This window comes from Stegodyphus dumicola, chromosome 2 (genome assembly GCF_044657685.1).
Source record: "Stegodyphus dumicola isolate Sdum_Otavi_A_Nest chromosome 2, ASM4465768v1".
Taxonomy (NCBI): domain Eukaryota; kingdom Metazoa; phylum Arthropoda; class Arachnida; order Araneae; family Eresidae; genus Stegodyphus; species Stegodyphus dumicola.
In genome coordinates this window covers 78,356,055-78,374,582 of record NC_140769.1, presented here as the reverse complement: position 1 = coordinate 78,374,582, position 18,528 = coordinate 78,356,055, and the positions used below count along the sequence as shown (strand labels likewise).

General features: G+C 31.2%; 1 protein-coding gene across 4 annotated transcripts in view; it reads right to left on the bottom strand.

The window, feature by feature from the left end:
* Nucleotides 1-18,528, bottom strand: part of LOC118200823 (protein CutA homolog) — an 87,250-nt gene that overhangs the window by 36,153 nt on the left and 32,569 nt on the right. For 3 of the 4 annotated variants that reach the window (XM_085810788.1, XM_035372794.2, XM_035372792.2), the window contains one exon: nt 16,990-17,035. In XM_085810788.1, the coding sequence (XP_085666914.1) occupies nt 16,990-17,035 (46 nt within the window). Of the gene's footprint in view, nt 1-13,689; nt 13,868-16,989; nt 17,036-18,528 lie in introns of those variants that run through there. The other variant, XM_085810787.1, reaches the window with a different exon arrangement.

The following is an 18,528-nucleotide window of genomic DNA, read 5'->3' as shown; positions in this document are numbered from 1 at the left end:
TAAATCCAATGATGATATTGACAAGGCTGTTGATCAGTTAACTTCTACACTCACAGATACTTTTAAAGAAGTATCACAACCCACCCTTCGCCCCAATTTTAATAAACTTCCCGCTGAAATCAAACTCAAAATTCGCGAAAAGAATAAAGTATGAAGGCTTTGGCAAAGAATTAGAAGTCCTGACTTAAAATTACAACTTCGTACTCTCCAAAATGAGATCAAGGCTTCATGTGACCAGTTCAACCAATCATGATACTCTAATCACATTCAGTCCTTAATGACCACAGATAACAGTCTTTGGCATGAGTCTTCCAGACTTCGCAAACACAAATCTCACATTCCGTCCCTTGGTGTTGGCTCATACAGACATGGAGAAAGCTGAATTAATTGCTGACAGTCTCCAAACACAATTCACACCCCATAATAAAGGGATTTTTGCTAATTCCGCAAATTTCTTCAACTAGATGTTGAAAGATTTCCAAACTCATGTCAGAGAGACATAGAATATACAACCATGCACGAAGTTAGCGAATATATCACTAAATTAAATCCAAAGAAAGCGCCCGGATTGGACACTTTCTAATTGCATGATTAAGTACCTACCAACTATCTATTTTTATTAGTAATGCTCAGGAATTATATGTTACTGCATTACTATTTTCCTCAAAGCTGGAAGAGAGCACTTATTGTGCCTATTCTGAAATCTGGAGAGTGCCATTTAAATCCTCAAAATTATAGACCTATCAGCCTCCTATCTTCGTTATCAAAGATTTACGAATTTGTGCTACTTAAGCGCCTGAATGATTTTCTCCAGAGCCAAAAAGTCCTTATTGACGAGCAATTTGGTTTTCGAGCAAAACACTGCATAATGCACCAGCTTCTGAGGACAGTGGAGTTCATTCATGATGGCTTTCGTAGCAAAATGCTTACTAGCACCCTTTTTCTTGACCTAGCCAAAGCATTTGATAGGATTTGGCATACGGGTATTATTATCAAGTTCATGCAACTTCTTATGAATACTTTTCTGAATACTTTTTTCTTCTGAATACTTTTCAGTATTCTGACTCAACTTATTCACATAATTAACTCGTATCTCATTAATTGCTCTTTCTCAGTACGAGTTAATTCTATCATTTCGGCTCCCCGTCCAATCCTAAGTGGCGTAGCTCAAGGTATACTTCGACCGACTATATTCAACATCTTTATCAATGACATTCCAAAATCACCCAGTGCTACTCTAGCACTCTATGCAGATGACATGGCCATCCTAACAAAACACAAACATTTGAATATTCTGGTTCACAATCTTCAGAGTTATCTCCATAGCCTTGGGCACTGGTTCATTACTTGAAAAATCAAAATTAACGTCGCTAAATGAGCTGCCATGATATGATATTCACACGCTCCCGAATCCTGTACCCTACCATTAATTTTAAGTTCTTCGATGACTGTTTCCTGGTCAAATTCATATAAGTATATAGGAGTGATTCTTGATTCCAAATTAATCTGGCATCTTCATATTGGTTATACACATATGATTAGTGGCCAACCCATGAAGGATGTACTGCCATGTAATTACTCTGTCATGATTGCTTTCTCCTACTCCAATATTACTGAAAAGTGGCCACCTCTGCATTCCTATCAATCGGTTCACTATTTAATCACATAATGCCCGCAGAAATAAATTTCTGCCTGGATATTTCATTGCGAAAATTTAATCATTACTTCACTATGATTTGTGCCATATGCCAATGAGTATGCCTATTAATCTGTAAAATCTTTCCTTTCCGCTTTTTGCTTTAGTGTTGTATTTATGTGTTATAATTTTTTTAAAAAACTACCATAAAAAGTTAACAAAATTTAAAAATACAAAAAAGTTTTAAATCATAAAACTTCAAAAAAAAAAAAAAAAAAAAAAAAAAAAAAAAAAAAAAAAAAAACCTTAATTTTTCCTATCTCTAAACTTTCTTGAGCTAATGTAGCTCCATGTGCATCATGATAACCAATTATGCAATTTTCCTATTTCTGCTCACTACTTAGATATTTTTCTGATGTGGAGGTACACTGCTCAAAAAAAAAAAAAAAAAAAAAAGGGGACAGTCCTATATCTCCCGATCTACAGGGCCGATTGACAAAATTCAAATTGCGTTCTTCATGTCTCGAAAGCGCGACTTAGGATATATATTAGATTTATATATAGCACTATTCTAACATAGGTATTTTGACACAAAATCGGACTTTTTCTGAAATAACATACCAATTTTTTTTACATATTTCGATTCTACGACTCAAATTACGCCTAAATATGAAATTTTGTAAAATTTGGAGCGAAATTTACGGAGAAATTCACAAATTTATGTTGGCACTTTTTTGTCAGTTTGCGCCAAGAATACTTTACTTGGTGAACTTCTTAATATATGGCAACCTAGTTTCCTTTCCCATGAGAAGAAAAAAAGTCACCACCGTTCCTTTTTTCCAAATAATATTCTTTATATTATATTTTTAATTATAACTTTTTATTTTAAGTAATTTTTTCTTTTTCGAATTTCATTTTAATTGTTTAAGTTGCACGCTTTTTTTTTTTTTCGAATAACTGTTTTAAAAATTTCTATTTACCTATTCGAACTGCGTAAATAAAGGTGCAGCGTTTATTTTTTTTTCAAATAGTTTTCTTTATATATATTTTTTGTCATAGGTACTTTTTAAATTTTTATACTTTTATTTTAATTTTTTGTGTTGCATTGTCTCTTCAGATAATTGTTTTAAAATTTTCTATTTATTCCTTCGAACTGAGCATTTTAAATATATTTATTAATATCAATTTTCCAGAATTTGATTTTATTTATTTGAACTGCGTTTCTTTCGGAAGAATACTTTGTAACCCAGACTACGATGAGTTTGAAAACTGCATACTGTATTAAAAGAGAAAATACAGTAAAGCACAGTTTTACACGCCTTTCAATGTTCCGTTCAGAAAAGATATATATAAATAAGAAAGATGTATAACCGACATTTTAACTTAGGATGACTTGCATACACTGCTTTAAACAGTTTTATCATTGTGCCCATTGCTTTACACAATTTTATCCTACATTTGGTTTCTTAAAATGTTATTCATATTTTAGTCAAATATTTTATTTTTGAAATCACAAGAATCAAATATCATAACATTGAAAAGTTTTAAATTAAAAAAAATACAAATACTAAATTTTACGAAAAAATTTATTTTTCTTCTCTTTTTCTTTAAGCATTCTGAAAGTATATTAAAAAGTATTCAACTTTTCGAAACATTTTGGTATTTCTGACAATCATTTTTAATAAAGTTATCGCCTTCCATTTCATAAAGGCCCAGAAACGGCCGAGCAGTAAAGACACTGATCACTGGTAGTTCGAATCCCGTGAACAGGCTGGTTGCATGGTTTTCCCGATGTGTAACGTGTATACGAGCCAGTTTCCCTTAGAAAATCTTCCATGAAGGCATCCCTCCCTTTAGGCAGATAGCCCTCTTGTGCTTTGCCATAATTAAATAATCCAATCCAATCCTATTCTTAATTAAATATAATTGACTTGTAACTTCTACTAGAACTGACGTTAAGAATTGAAGTGCAAATAAATAATATCGTGTGCAATCTAGATTAATATAAAATTAAAAGTATTTGCATTCAGACAGAAAGTTTTTTTGAAATATTTGCAATTACTTTATAAGAAGGATTTATTAATAACCGTAATAATTACTTATTATATTACTGATGATTAGGAATCAGTTCTTCACAATTACATTCTAAATTAGAATTTTAAATTAGAATAATGAAAATACGCTATGCACAAAAATACATTTTAGGATTAAAAATGATTTGATTTTTTGTTTTAAAACTTCTTGAATTCATTTAATAAACATCGTATCCTCGTTATTAATTGAATTCAGAATGTTGGGTGTCGTTTATATAATTATTCTTACTTGTCCATGGAATCTGCTGACTTATACAGCGATTAAGTAGCTGCAGATCATTTCTACATAACCATTGAACTTACATTAATTCAGTCTCTAGAGGGTTGTATATTTATATCATAATTTGACTTTTATAAAAATGATTATTCTAAATCTTATGTTTCTATAAAAATATACTGTGCTTTAAAAATATGGATGATAGTACCAGCCACTCTTTCAGCCACTTCAAAAGCATCAGTTTGTTTAGAAATAAATTGTACAGTTAATGTCATAAAATTCAAATAAACATCAAACGAAAATTCTCAGTTTTAGACAATTACATTTAAACGAAGTAAAGTAGCAGACGATAAAACGCCGAAGGTAAAAATTTACTCTTATTTAAAAAAAAAAAAAAAAAAAAAAAAAAAAAAAAAAAAAAAAAAGATAAAGAGAAATTTTAAAAAATATTAAAAAATTTATTTAAAATAATAGCTTTTCATATAGTATTAATAAATATTTATTACGCATCATTGAGGGAAAAAATGTCACAATTAATTCTCCGTAAAATTTTACTTGAAATTTAAGGTTAAAAATAGCTGTGGCAATTCACTGTAACAAAAATCCATAGACCACATTTGGCGTTATTATCCCTTAAAAAAAAGATGCCAAATTTCAAAACGCGAAAATATGTAAATTTGTGTATATCTTAGAAAATTTTGAATAAAAAAGTCTAATTTTTTGTAGATATGCTTAAAAATATACCTACTTTAAGATGATGGTAAAAATTTTATAGGTTATAATTCAAAATTTTTTCGAAAAATTTATAAAAATTATTTAAAAATAGAAATTTAAAAAATAAAACACAAAAAATGGGTAAATTTTATTTGGAATGAACCTAAATTTTGAAATGTGAGAGAAAAAATCAAAAAAGTTTAATAAAAAAAAAAAGAGATATAAATAAATATTTGCCAATTTCAATTAACATTGAGGAGCTAAAATTTTGAGAGCTAATATTTCAAAAACTACTCGTACGATTTTTACAAAACTTGGTATTCTGGCATAATTTGATTCGTAGAATCGAAATATGTAAAAAAAATGGTATGTTATTTCAGAAAAAGTCCCATTTTGTGTCAAAATACCTATGTTAGAATAGTGCTATATATAAATCTAATATATATCCTAAGTCGCGCGTTCGAGACATGAAGAACGCAATTTGAATTTCGTGAATCGCCCTAGTAGAACGGGAGATATAGCACTGTCCCTTTTTTTTTTTTTTTTTTTGAGCAGTGTACATGGTTTTTAACCATAGGCACTTCGTAACTTATAACCATTGGCATTGACATTACAAGAATCATAATTTCGTGGTCAGTGACAAAGCATTTTAGCCATCTGCAATGTGTTTGTCACCAAAGCCTCTAGATTCCAGGAAGCCTGACAAACCAGTGATCCTGTTGCAAGTATAACAAATCAGAGAATATAATACAATCGAAAAATTAAGAAGGCATGACTAATTCAGTCTGCAAAGATTTTTAGACGAGGAAAGAACTCAGACTGTTTTTAAACTCTCAACTAAAGAGATTCTTGTTGCTAGCAAGATCCTCACATAATGAGGATGATAACCTACAATTATTGTTTGTATGCCTTCAGTGCAGTTATCTATTGGATTAGAACTTCTTATAGATTTATATTAAATGTAATTTTGTTCTATATGCAGTAGTCACGTTATTTTTTGCTTTTATGGGATTGAAAATTATGCTTGAAGTGTAGGCTAGAAAATTATTTTTCTTTCTGCTTTCCTCAATCACAATTATATTATATATATTTTATTTATCAACTGATTCCATACAGAAATTTTAACAACATATAATATTGCTTTATCACCACATTGGTTTAAAAAATGTACCACATATTTGTCTTGCCACATATTTAGAGTGTCCCCATGGCACACAGACACTATACATATACAAATATCCATGCCTTCTCTGGGATTTGAACCTAAGCCCTTGGGTATGCCAGTTTAATATTGTTGTAATGAATATAACTATTTAATATTAATAATTTTAGAAATTAAATAAAACTGATAATGAGTAATATAATTAAGAAGTGAAATTAATACACATAAGTAATATGAAAATATTTTAAATGAATGTTAAAATTAGTGGATAGTTGTATGCTAACATACAATATATTTTAAGCCTCCTTATGAAAAAATGCTAATTTTTTCACATATAATTATATATATATATAAGCTTGAATTAAATTAACTACATTAATAAATCAAAATAAATTTCCTAATACTTGTGCAAGTATATCTGCAAAGTAATAAAATAATAATTTATTTACTAATGGGTTATTGAGTACATTATCTCCTTAGATCAGGGCTTAATTTCTAAGATTAGAAGTGCCGGAGCACTATGGAAGACCGTCAGCAGAGAGGAACAAGAGTAAATAAATAAATAAAATGACTATTACACTTGCTAATAATTTTAAAATTAAATACTTAATTATTATCAAATTAATTAATAGCTATTTAATTAATGTTTATAAATTGTTATTTAATCATAATTAATTATAATTTAATTGATAATTATTAGGCAATTAATTATTATTTATTGAAATAAAGATTGAAGTAATTAACTAATTAAAATAAATAAAATGTAAAGAGATAAATTAAAATTTAATATGCGATTTAATATAATTTTATTGTTAAAATAAAATTTCTACTGGAATTGTTATTCAACTACATAAAAGAAGCGCAGCAGCCATCTTACTCAGGGCTCCAGTGCATTCCAGCTAGAATTATGATTTATTACAAAAACTAAGAAGCACCGGAACCGAGAACCAGTGGGTTCCGGCCCAATTTAAGTTCAATTTAAGTTTCTGGGGGGGGGGTCTTTTATCATCACAAAAATTACATATACTTAAAGTATAGCTGATGAAAATTCCAGGGCGAAACAGAATGAGGGTATGAGTGGGTAGAAACAAAAGATAAGGGGAGTCTTGGTGCGAAAGAATGTTCTCTTTGAGCGCGGCTCTCTGTTGATATAATTATAGCCATCAAACAGATGGGTGTCAGGGGTAAATGAGTCCTGAATCGGACTCCTAAATGTAAAGTTGCTGGTTACGCTTCCCCCCCAATTAGTGGATACTGTGGGAAAGACTATGTATAGGACGTGCTTGAGCAGTTTATCTCAGTATTTCACTCTTATTTTACTAGCACACATTTAAGAACACAAATTTTCCTTCCTGCTAGGATAACTAACTGTAAGCATCGATAACAATACACTAGATATAATGGCATGGCAAGAAATTTAGGCGTTCCTAAACAAACTCCCCCAAATTTATTGCTTTTCTTAAAGGGAAAGGTTTCCGCATGTGAGTGAGGGGACTTTACTTGAACGTCTCATGTTCTCACGAGTTCGTATTTCTACGGAAATAGAGTATTGCAAAGTCTGCTTATTGTTAAAGTAAAACGTTAGGAATTCTAAATTTTGTTCCCTTTAAATTGTGGTTCAGTTTTATAAAAAGAAGTACCAGAGCTCATCTTATTTAGGGCTCCGGTGCACTCCGGCTGAAATTGTAATTTATCTTAAAATTTGAGAAGCACCGGAGCTGGGCTCCAACGCAATTTAAGCACTGCCTTAGATAAAGTTAGTAGAATTGTAATTGAATGAAGTAACTTAAGCATTTTAAATTGAATCATGAAAAACTGAAATGGAAATTTTTAAAATGAAAATTAATCAGCAAACCAAGTAATTATTGTCACTGATCGGAAATTGGCTGACTTTTCAAGGGGAACAAACCAACCCTCGATCAATCAACAATAATTAATAAATGCGAAGGGGTTTTGTCTTTTACTCATGCAAGAAGTATGATGCCAAACTGGTAAGTTGAGTTTCAGCCAATTAGTTAGATTTAAAGTGAGATGAATTAAAGTGAAGGACTATATAGAATTCATTATGAATGTAGCAGTTCTGTTTAGGCTTATGAATTTTTTATATCGTGAGATATTATTGCCAAATTGAGTAATAGTACTTTTTTTTTTGTGCTAAATTGAGGTAGCAGCAAAAAAGAATTTTTTTTTTTCCCTTCAGTTGAGTAAAAATGTCCTGCGACACCCTCGCTTTCAAGCATGTTATCATACTTCTTACTTGAGTAAAAGATGAAACACCTTTGCATTTATTAATTATTGTTGATTGATCAGGGGTTGGTTTGTTTTTCTTGAAAAGTCAACCAATTTCTAATCAATGACGATAATTACTTGGTTTTTTTGATTAATTTTCATTTTAAAAATTTCCATTTCAATTTGTCATGATTCAAATTGAAGTTTCATTTTGACAGCACTCTTTGGCCACTGTGCATACACCAATTTGTTCAAGTGGATCTGCCCATTAGATACATATGTTAGTATTTAGACAAAGCCGTATGATTTTCCAGTTTTGTAGAAAGTAAGTAAATTAGAAATACTTTAATTATAATAAAAAGCATAACTTCAGTAAAGCTATTTCAAAGGATGTTAAATGGAATGAAAATAATAGATATAAAATTAATTATAAAAATTTTGAAACTTGCGATTATGTAGAATAATTCATAGATATATTCAAAATTTTTATATTTTAAAGTCTTTCCTAAACAAATATGATTATGAAGGTTCTAAAACTGAATTTGATTTTCCCCCCTTTAAATGTGGCTTCTTTTTATCTAATTTTTATATTTTCTTTTTATTGTAGGATAATGTAAAATTCTGCTTACTAAATTTCTAAGTCAGAATATGAGTATACATGTTATTCATCTAACCTGAATTTTAATTTTGTATATTTATTTTTTATTTCAAATACAATATGAACAGAATTTTTATGGACATAAAAGTAAATCGAAACTTTAATTTTTTTCATTAATTAAAAAATTCAGCTACCTTATGTAAAGGGATAAAGGTTTTAGTGTATCAATTGCAGCTAAGCATCACACAGTCATCACCAAGTAGTTAGCTGATTCACTTGTACAGGCTCTGCCCAATTTTTCATCAAAAATTTTACTGTATTTTGTTTGTTTGTGTGAATTAACTATTACATTTCTCTACAATAAGAACATCAGATTTTATTTAATAATGAATAAATATGTATTAATTTTAAAAGAATTTCATAACTATACACTAGAAACATTTTGATTTTACACTGATGACATTTTAGTTTTTACAAAAGACAATTTCTGACATAATCTTCAAGATACCTTTCAAGAATTTAAAATGTTTTTAATTATCTTGTGGAAAAGCTGATACTCCAAATGCAGAAAGATTTTTACACTATTTGGAAAATATATTTCAAGAACTTTAAAAAAATTATATTGTAGAGAATTTATCATTGGACTTTAAATTTAAATTTTTGTTCTTATAGCGGCTTAGGTTAAAATGAGAAGTAAAAATGCATGATTCATAACAAAAGACTAGCTGTTGTCACCACTGCTGTTTGCCTAGAAAGAGACCTGCTGATCAGAACAAACCTGAAGTGTCTGATCTAGGCATGGTTGGCAAGTTTTGAAAGTTAGTTGGGCTCTGTCTGATGCAATTAGTGTTGTAGCTTCTGTAGAGTTCCAGGGGTTGTAACCCAGGTAATATACTTTAAGGTTCCAATAAGCCAAAGCACCAGAGTGATAAGTTGTTTTGTATTATTTCAAGTCTCACTAAATGCGGAGAATAAGTTTTACATTAATTTTACATTTTTGAGTTTTACGTTGTGACCACGGTAAGGAAAAATGAAACGTAATAACTCCCTTTAATATGCAGAGATAATTTTTAAGGGCAAGCAATTATTTATAAGTAATTAAATTAGGTATTAGATAACCTTAGTCATTATGGACTTACATTTATTAAATTTTATTTAATTTGTAACAATATTTGTTAAAAAAGCCCTATTAAAATCACAAGCTAATATAATTTCACAGTTTAAAATATATGTAATTTATGATATTGATTCTTAAAAAATATTAGGATAATTACATATTAAAACCTACAAAGCATTTATGTTTTGCAGCAACAACACTCAACAAAATATTTATGCTTCCCTTTAATTTGAAGCCTTTCCAGATGTTTTGGCTAATTTATATCAATTTCCTTCTCTTTAAGCATCTTTTCTAACAATCAGAAATTTGCCTCAATACACAAACCAATGTTCTCGATAGTTTCTGCATGCTTTATCTCCTAACTTGTAAACCTCTTCAGAATGTACCTATGAGGTTTTATTTGATCTGGTACAAAATAGTCCAAAATCTCCACACAGATGTCAAGCAAATTATTGCTATGTCTGAAAGTAACTACAAAGTCAGACAAAGATTTAAATAAGCCTCTTATTTAAAAAGAACTTAAACCGTAAATACATTTTCTTATTCTAACAAAGTCAATTACAGCTTGTGGTGATGTAATTAAACAAGAAGAGTCAAATTCAAACTAAAAAAGTGGACTCCTGGTCAAAGACTATACAATATAAGGTTAATTTACACTGAAGTGACAAAAGTCATGGGATACCTCCTAATATTTTGTTGGTCCTCCTTTTGCCCGGTGAAGTGCAGCAACTCGACGTGGCATAGACTCAGCAAGTCGTTGGAAGTCCCCTGCAGGAATATTGAGCCATGCTGCCTCTATAGATGTCCATAATTGTGAAAGTGTTGATGGTGCAGGGTTTTGGGCATGAACTGACCTCTCAATGATGTCCCATAAATGTTCGATGGAATTCATGTCGGGTGATCTAGGTGGCCAGACCATTTGCTGGAATTGTCCAGAATGTTCTTCTAACCAATCGCGAACAATTGTGGCCTGGTGACATGGTGCATTGTCATCCATAAAAATCCCATCGTTGTTTGAGTACGTGAAGTCCATGAATGGCTGTAAGTGATCACCAAGTAGCTGAAGGTATCCATTTCCAGTCAATGATCGGTTCAGTTGCACCAAAGGACCGAGTCCATGCCATGTAAAAACAGCCCAGGCCATTATGGAACCACCACCAGCTTGAACAGTCCTTGTTGACAGCTTGGGTCCATGGCTTCATGGGGTCTGCGCCACACTCAAACTCTACCATCAGCTCTTACCAACTGAAATCGTGACTCATCTGACCAAGCCACGGTTTTCCATTCGTTTAGAGACCAACCGATATGCTCACGAGCCCACGAGAGTCGTTGCAGGCGATGTCGGGCTGTCAGTAAAGGCACTCGAGTCAGTCTTCTGCTGGCATAGCCCAGGGAAGACAAATTTCGCCGCACTGTCTTATCGGGCACGTCCCTCGTACGTCCCACATTGATTTCTGCAGTTATTTGACGCAGTGTTGCTTGTCTGTGAACACTGACAACTCTACGCAGACGTCGCTGGTCTCGGTCGTTAAGTGCAGGTGGTCGGCCACTGCACTGTCCATGGTGGGATGTTATTATGCCTGAAATGAGATACTCTCGGCACACTCTTGACACTGTGGATCTCGGAATGTTGAATTCCCTAACGATATCCGAAATGGAATGACCCATGTGTCTAGCTCCACCTACCATTCCACGTTCAAAGTCTGTTAATTCTCGTCGTGCGGCCATAATCACGTCAAAGCCTCTTCACATGAATAACTTGAACACAAATGAAAGCCCTGCCAAAGCACTTCGCATTTATACATTTTCTACGCGATACTACTGCCATCTGTATATTTGCATATTGCTATCCCATGACTTTCGTCATTTCAGTGTATGTTAGCTCAGTAACTTTATCATTATAATAAATTGAAATGTCAGCAGTGATAATCCAAAGTAGTTACAAATGATCAGAGCTGGTGGGAATTAATGCAGCGAACAAGCAGAGGTCAGAAACACATTCCGACCTCCGCTTGTTCTTTCATTCTGACCTTATATTAGAAAAACCTCAGTTTAAAAATTGTCTAAGTGATTGCATTCTGATCAGGAAAGTGAAATGAGAAATTATAGTAAAGGCTGAAATTATAAACAATTGGGTAATTTACATAATAGTAACTGTACATATCTTTGAAGAAAAATTTTCTTTCGCTTTATGAATTCAGTTCCTTTCTTCCAATACATTTCCTTTTCATTTTAGAATTTTTGGATTTAAAGATTTTTAATATTCTAAAAAAAAACTAAATGCATTTAGAATGTATACAAAAAGCTGGTAATTTTATTTCATTAGTCATATGAACATTCAGAAGAAATATATATGGTAAGGACCGGTTACAGAGCTGGTGTGACAGAATTTTTTGAATTTAGTGACACACTAAGCAACAAAATCTAGAAATGACAAAACTTTTAGAATTTAGAGCAGACACTGGAAGCAGAATTTAGGATCCACAGAGATTGAATCAGGTGGGAAATGTGTAGTGCCAGCCCTGTGTATGATGCATTAAGATAGGGGTCTTCAACGAGTGGCCCGCTGAAGGCATTTTAGTGGCCCCACATTTGAATTTGAGGGAATTTTAAGAAATTTTGATTTCAAGAAAAACTGCCTTCTCAGCTTTTTGACTTAAAAAAAAAAAAAAAAAAAAAAAAAAAAAAAACCCACTTTTGTTCCTCTTATTTTTTATATTTAAAGCATTTTATTGACGGGCCTGATATTATTTGAGATAAAAGTTTCTAAAAATGGTGTCAATGATTTGAACTACTGCTTAGTTGTACTACTTGTTCACAATCTGTATTATTTTATGAAAGCTTTTGAGACAAAATTAATCCTGCCTGTAAGTCAGTTGCTAAATAAGAATTCCACTCACTTTCCAAAATTGATGGTGTGAAGAACTCTACAACATGGAATTCAAAGAATTTTACACAATGCACATCAAATTTGAAAGAGGAATTCAAAAACCGATTTTCGTGAAAATGAAATTTTATTAGAATGTTATCCTTGCCATTTTCAGTAGACGTTGGAAGTCACCTGAACTTCGATTAGAATTTATAGATTTACACTGACTACGCAATAAAATACAAGTTTCTTGAAAATCCTACATTAATTGATTTCATTCGAAGTACGTGACCGAAGACAAGTATCCAGGAATTCGTAAACATGCACTCTTCATGACTTCTATTTTTGGCAGTACCTACATATGTCAACAGCTTTTTACGGATTGCTACAACACAGACTAAACAGATAGTGAAACTTTAATCAAGAATAAACAATGTAAAATTTCGCATTAAAACTAAAGAAACTACCATCCCCGCCAGTAATGTAAGTTTTTTTTTTTTTTTTTTTTTTAAAACCGTAATAGCATTTTGTAACATCATCCTGTGCAATCATCTTTATACTTTTTTCCATAGTTAAAAAAAGTTGCAAAACATTTAAATTCGGTTTTCACTTGATTTTTTGAACCAATGTATATATATACAAATCTGTAACACTATCTCTTCGCTTAGAATCAATTGTAGTCTTATAAAACAAACCTCCCTTTTTTATATAAATTTTCTGACTACACTATTTTTTGACAGACATATGGCCCACGTATCTTTGTGAATTTATTGATGTGGCTCTCGGGCGTGAAAGGTTGAAGACCCCTATATTAAGACATATTAGATAAATCTATTAAATTGTCAGTTTTCAATCTCTTTATTAATGAAAAACTTCCTTTCTATAATGCCTGTCCATGTCATAAGATTAGAAGCATTTTTGATACTTTCCATGCTTGTGTCTAGAACAAAATAAGGGGAAGATAAACACGTAAAAAAAAAAAAAAAAAAAAAAAAAAAGATTTTAGCTTTAGCAGTAAAACATTCAAATATTATGTTTTCAATGTTCTTTCAGATGTTCTACAAAAAGTAAGAAATTCATCGCAAACTTTCTATAAAATACATCCATTACATGTAAATACCATGGAGGCATTTTTCATTTTGTCACATTTTTCTGGAATCTTCTAGAATTGTGGGTCTATAAATCTTGCTTTCAAATCCTCCTAAACTTTCCAAGGTGCACTGTCTAAAATCCTAAAGAAAAATTACTCCTACAAATTCTATAACAGCAAACAGTCAGAAATATTATGGGAAAAAATATCAGAGGGAAAAGGTGTAAAATTAATTTTATAGAGGAAACTGATGCATATTCTGTGAATTCTGAATATTCTGAGACAATAACATGGGAAAACCCTTACCATAGAAAAAATTAAAAAGAAGATATTTTAAATTAATAACATAGCTAATTTTGCTTTTGCTAAGAACTGTTTCATAAATTGGGCTTTATAGCATTATACCTTATTTTTCAGATTCCAAATATTGTATAATAAGTGGCCAAAATGGAACTATATAATATGAAGCAAAAAATAAAAATGTTTTATTTTAATGTTATTTTTTAAACATTATTTTAATGAAATTTATCAATGTTACAATGTTTAAAAAAAATCATCGAAAAATTCACAAATCTCGGAATTAAAAATTTTTTATTGAAACTGATCTCAAAATTGCTCAAATGTTGATAAATCGACAAATGTAGAACCGTTCAATAAAAGAATTCACATCCTCAAAAGTGAAAAGTTGTTTAAGAGCTCTTCATTAGAAAAAATGAAATAATTTTAAAATGCTTATGTTTCCTGTCTTGCTCAGAAACTCAAGTATCCCACCATGCATATTAGAAATAGGAACAAATTATAATCCCCGAACCCATTTTACCCTTTGTGGTGCACTACACTTTGAAGTCGGTATTTCAACAAGAAAAGTTATATGCAGTCTATCTAGGCCTAAAGGAGTATACAGATAAAATTTTGTAAAACTTGCACTTACCGTTCCAATTTTATGGGTGTTCCATGAGGTGGAACACTGCGCCACCAGAGCTCTTAAAAGTGCGACTAAGCGAGCATTGCAGTGAAGCACGGAAATTAGTAGAAGCTTATGGATAGTAATGAAAAAACAATGTATTATGGCTGTATACAAGGTTTTCTGGATATACACAAAATTCTTGAATATATATGGATAAATGAGATAAATTTGTATGTATATACACAAGTCCTATATACAAAAATATTTACAAATTTTTCGATTTCATAGCTTCGTGAAATTTTCAAAGCATGTCACATCTTTTTGATAGAAGCACAAACCAACTTTGCAGTGTTTGTTTCATGCGGCCTCTATTGCATGCAACAATATGTTTAGAATTCCAAGTAAAAAGAAAGAGAAAAAGAAACTCTTTCCTCTTCTGAAAGAGTTTTGCTGCCATTTATGGAAAATTAATAATAAAAGATTAACTGCAATTAATATTAACAATAAAGAAAGATAAGCTATAAGATATACATACACAAAAAATATCTACACAATTATTGTAAATAAACGGGACTGAGACTAAAAAGCGATAGCAAAATAATTCGCGCAGCTCCCCTAAGTAAAGATGACTCAAGCTACTGATAAAATTCCCGCCTGAAAACTACTCACAAAAATTTCAAGATGCCCATATTAGGGTTTTCATAGCACAAACCACGCCTCACCCCTCAAGACTGCTTTGCTTGAATTCCTTCCCCCCCCCAAAACAACGTAAATAGAAAACATATACAACAGATATTTTCTCCTAAGACAGATGTTCTGATGTGTAATAGCATGAGATCGCTAAAGGCGCAGTGTTCCCGCTAATGGAACACCCCATTTTATTTAATGAATTTTTGTATGAAAAATGTAAAAAAATATACAGCAAATAATATAGAGTACAGCCATCAAAATTATACGGAATTTCTTTGTCAAACGAATTTTTTTGTGTCACAAAAAAATATAGAAAATTACTACAAAATAAGTGGATTTTAATAACACATCATAAATGAGAAATCTGGGTCTCCTTGTGATATGCTGCCATTTACTATTTTAAAAGAGAAGTTTGAAGTATATTATAAAGGCATTTTTATCAATTTACGGTTGAATTTAACGGTTTCAGAAGCGATTCAGTTTGGGTGTCCCATGAGTGGAACACTGAGCAACAAAGGGTTAAAAGATAACCATATTTGTCAGTCAATCACCAAAAATATTCCTCCAAAATGCCAATTCACACTAAAAATGGCAGCCGTAAAAACAGACAGAAATTTCTGATGATTAAAATTAAGGACCTTCTATCCATTTTGGCCAAAATTAAGGACTTTTAAGGATTCTTAAGGACCATACGAACCCTGTACATTTTTATATATTCAGATATGAGAAAGTTGATGAACTAAATGACAGGACACAGCGAAAACCTCAAGCCTATGTCCTTGAAGCCATTCATTTCCTTTTTCATACATTTATACAAAATTTCTCTTCATTTGCTACTACTGCTTTAACAGTTTTTCTCTAAAAAGGCTTTCCTATAGGCAAGCCTTCCTTTCCTTTAAGAAGGGGAACATGTAAGATATAAAATATGAAGGAAAATTACTAAGAAATTAAATTTAATTGGAACAAATTTCTAACTTAATTAGCAAAAGCCCTTTAAATTCTTAATTTTAATTAAATACATTCTTTCTTCAAGGATCCATACTACACCATTTTGCATGATCTTTTTCCCTGCAATACGAAAACTCTTGCCCAGTTTCTGCTCAGGATTAGAAGAAAGGATTTGAGCCTTTAAATAGTCCTATTTATTATGCGATCTTCACTGCTTGCACTTTCCTGCTAAAGTGACATCTCTTTGCAAAGCTGTACTTTTCTACTACATAAAATGTAAGCTGCGTATACAGAAACTGTGGGATACTTATATCATGCTCCCAGTGTTGTATCAAATCAAGGATATATCCCAAGAAATTAATAAATAACGTATTGACATCAGCACATTGTCTGCAACTCCATCTTTCCATCTCCATAACATCATCAAACTATCTTCCATACAGCATCATTTATTTATATGTGAGCTACATCTCTCTATAATATTTCGGCCATGACTAAAAAGGAAACTGGTTTATTTTCCACAAACACTACATCATATATATAATAAAATACTTTCAATATCAATTACCGTATAACATTAACTACAACTTTCCTGGATGCTCACAAATTCTTTTCTACAGATGGGCAGGAAAACTAGATGTCAGAAGATTACATAACTTCATACCTATTAATTCATACTTTTTATTTTGTTTAAGGAATTGCTATAATTTAATACTTACCATCAAAACCTCAGAATCCTTTTGAACTTCACCTTCCCATTCATAACTACAGAGGAATGAGAAATCATTATTTTATTTAGAACTTGGAACTGAGGTATAGTAGAAAAACTAATTTCAATTTTGAATTTATATCAAATCCAGGGATAAACTATAAAGAAAGAAATTAACCTAAACAATGAGCATGAGTAGCTACTTTTAGTGTAGCTTGAGTTAGCATAAGAAAATCTTAATACATACTATGTGCATCATGTACAAATTATTTTCTAAATTCCACTGTAATAACAACATAAACAATCTGTAATACTATATTAAAAATAGATAAACATTTTATTGCTTCTCTTTAGTCTTACAATCAAATCTCAAAATAAGAACTATAAAATTTATATGCAATATAACTATAATTTATATGCAATAAGTCAACATTCTCAAAAATCAATCTAAATAATGTGGTCTTTCCTTATTATTACTTCCCTAGGATTAAGTTTTAATTTTAAAAAATGTTAAGAACTTACATTACAAACATTTTTAATTTTTGCATACAGTTTACAACTGCTATATTAAAACAACTACCTTTAATAAAGCATCAAAACCATTTTGTTGTCCCAAAGATTTCTGCCATACAACCTCTAAACACAGTTTTAAACCTATTACTCCTCTTCTTGTTAATGGACTGTACCAAAACGGCAATCCTACCCAGAGCTCTTTCCATGGCCATTAAATGACTACAACTAGTAGTGTCAACCAAGTGGTTAGAGCTCATGGTTGATACTGCATTGTTTAAATAACAGGGTAATAGTAAGGAATAATCATAATAATAGTAAGGAATAGTAATAATAATAATAATAAAAGTAAGAGCAAAAACTAAATTAAATAATGCAAGAGTTTTATTGACACAAACTCCACATGCACAGTCCAACACATGGTTCCCAACTCAGAGACACTCTCCTCTTCAGTTCAAAAGTTGCAGTTGAAAACACAGAGTGAAAAATGAGGAACTTAAAACAATTAAACAAACAGAAAAATTACAAAAAAAAAAACAAAAACAAAAACAAAAAAAACAAAAAAAAAAAAAAAAAAAAAAAAAAAAAAAAAAACCACTGCACAAATTAATTTGTAATGTTTACAATCAAACAGTATTTTTTACTTTACAATTAATCATTACTTTATAATTTATTATTATTTACTACATTTCCACACTAGCAGGCAAGTCATAAAGTAGAACATTCCTGTATATAGTTGTACATATTGCATATAGCTTTTATGAATACTTTTCTTATTATTTCATTGAAACTTCTATATGATTTCTGATCTTCCAAACTGCATTTTTGTCACTGTAACTCTATATTTGCAAATGTATGCCTTTGAGAGTTTGTATTCTTACAAACTCGTTCTGTCATGTAGTATACTTTCACAGTATCTTATCTTAAAAACTCATTACTGCTTTACCTTGCACAGCTCCGTCTGCGGCGCGTCTTCTTGTCTGGCCTAATTCCTAGGCTTGCGGCATCTTGCTCGCCCCCCTTCTGCCTCACCTCATTC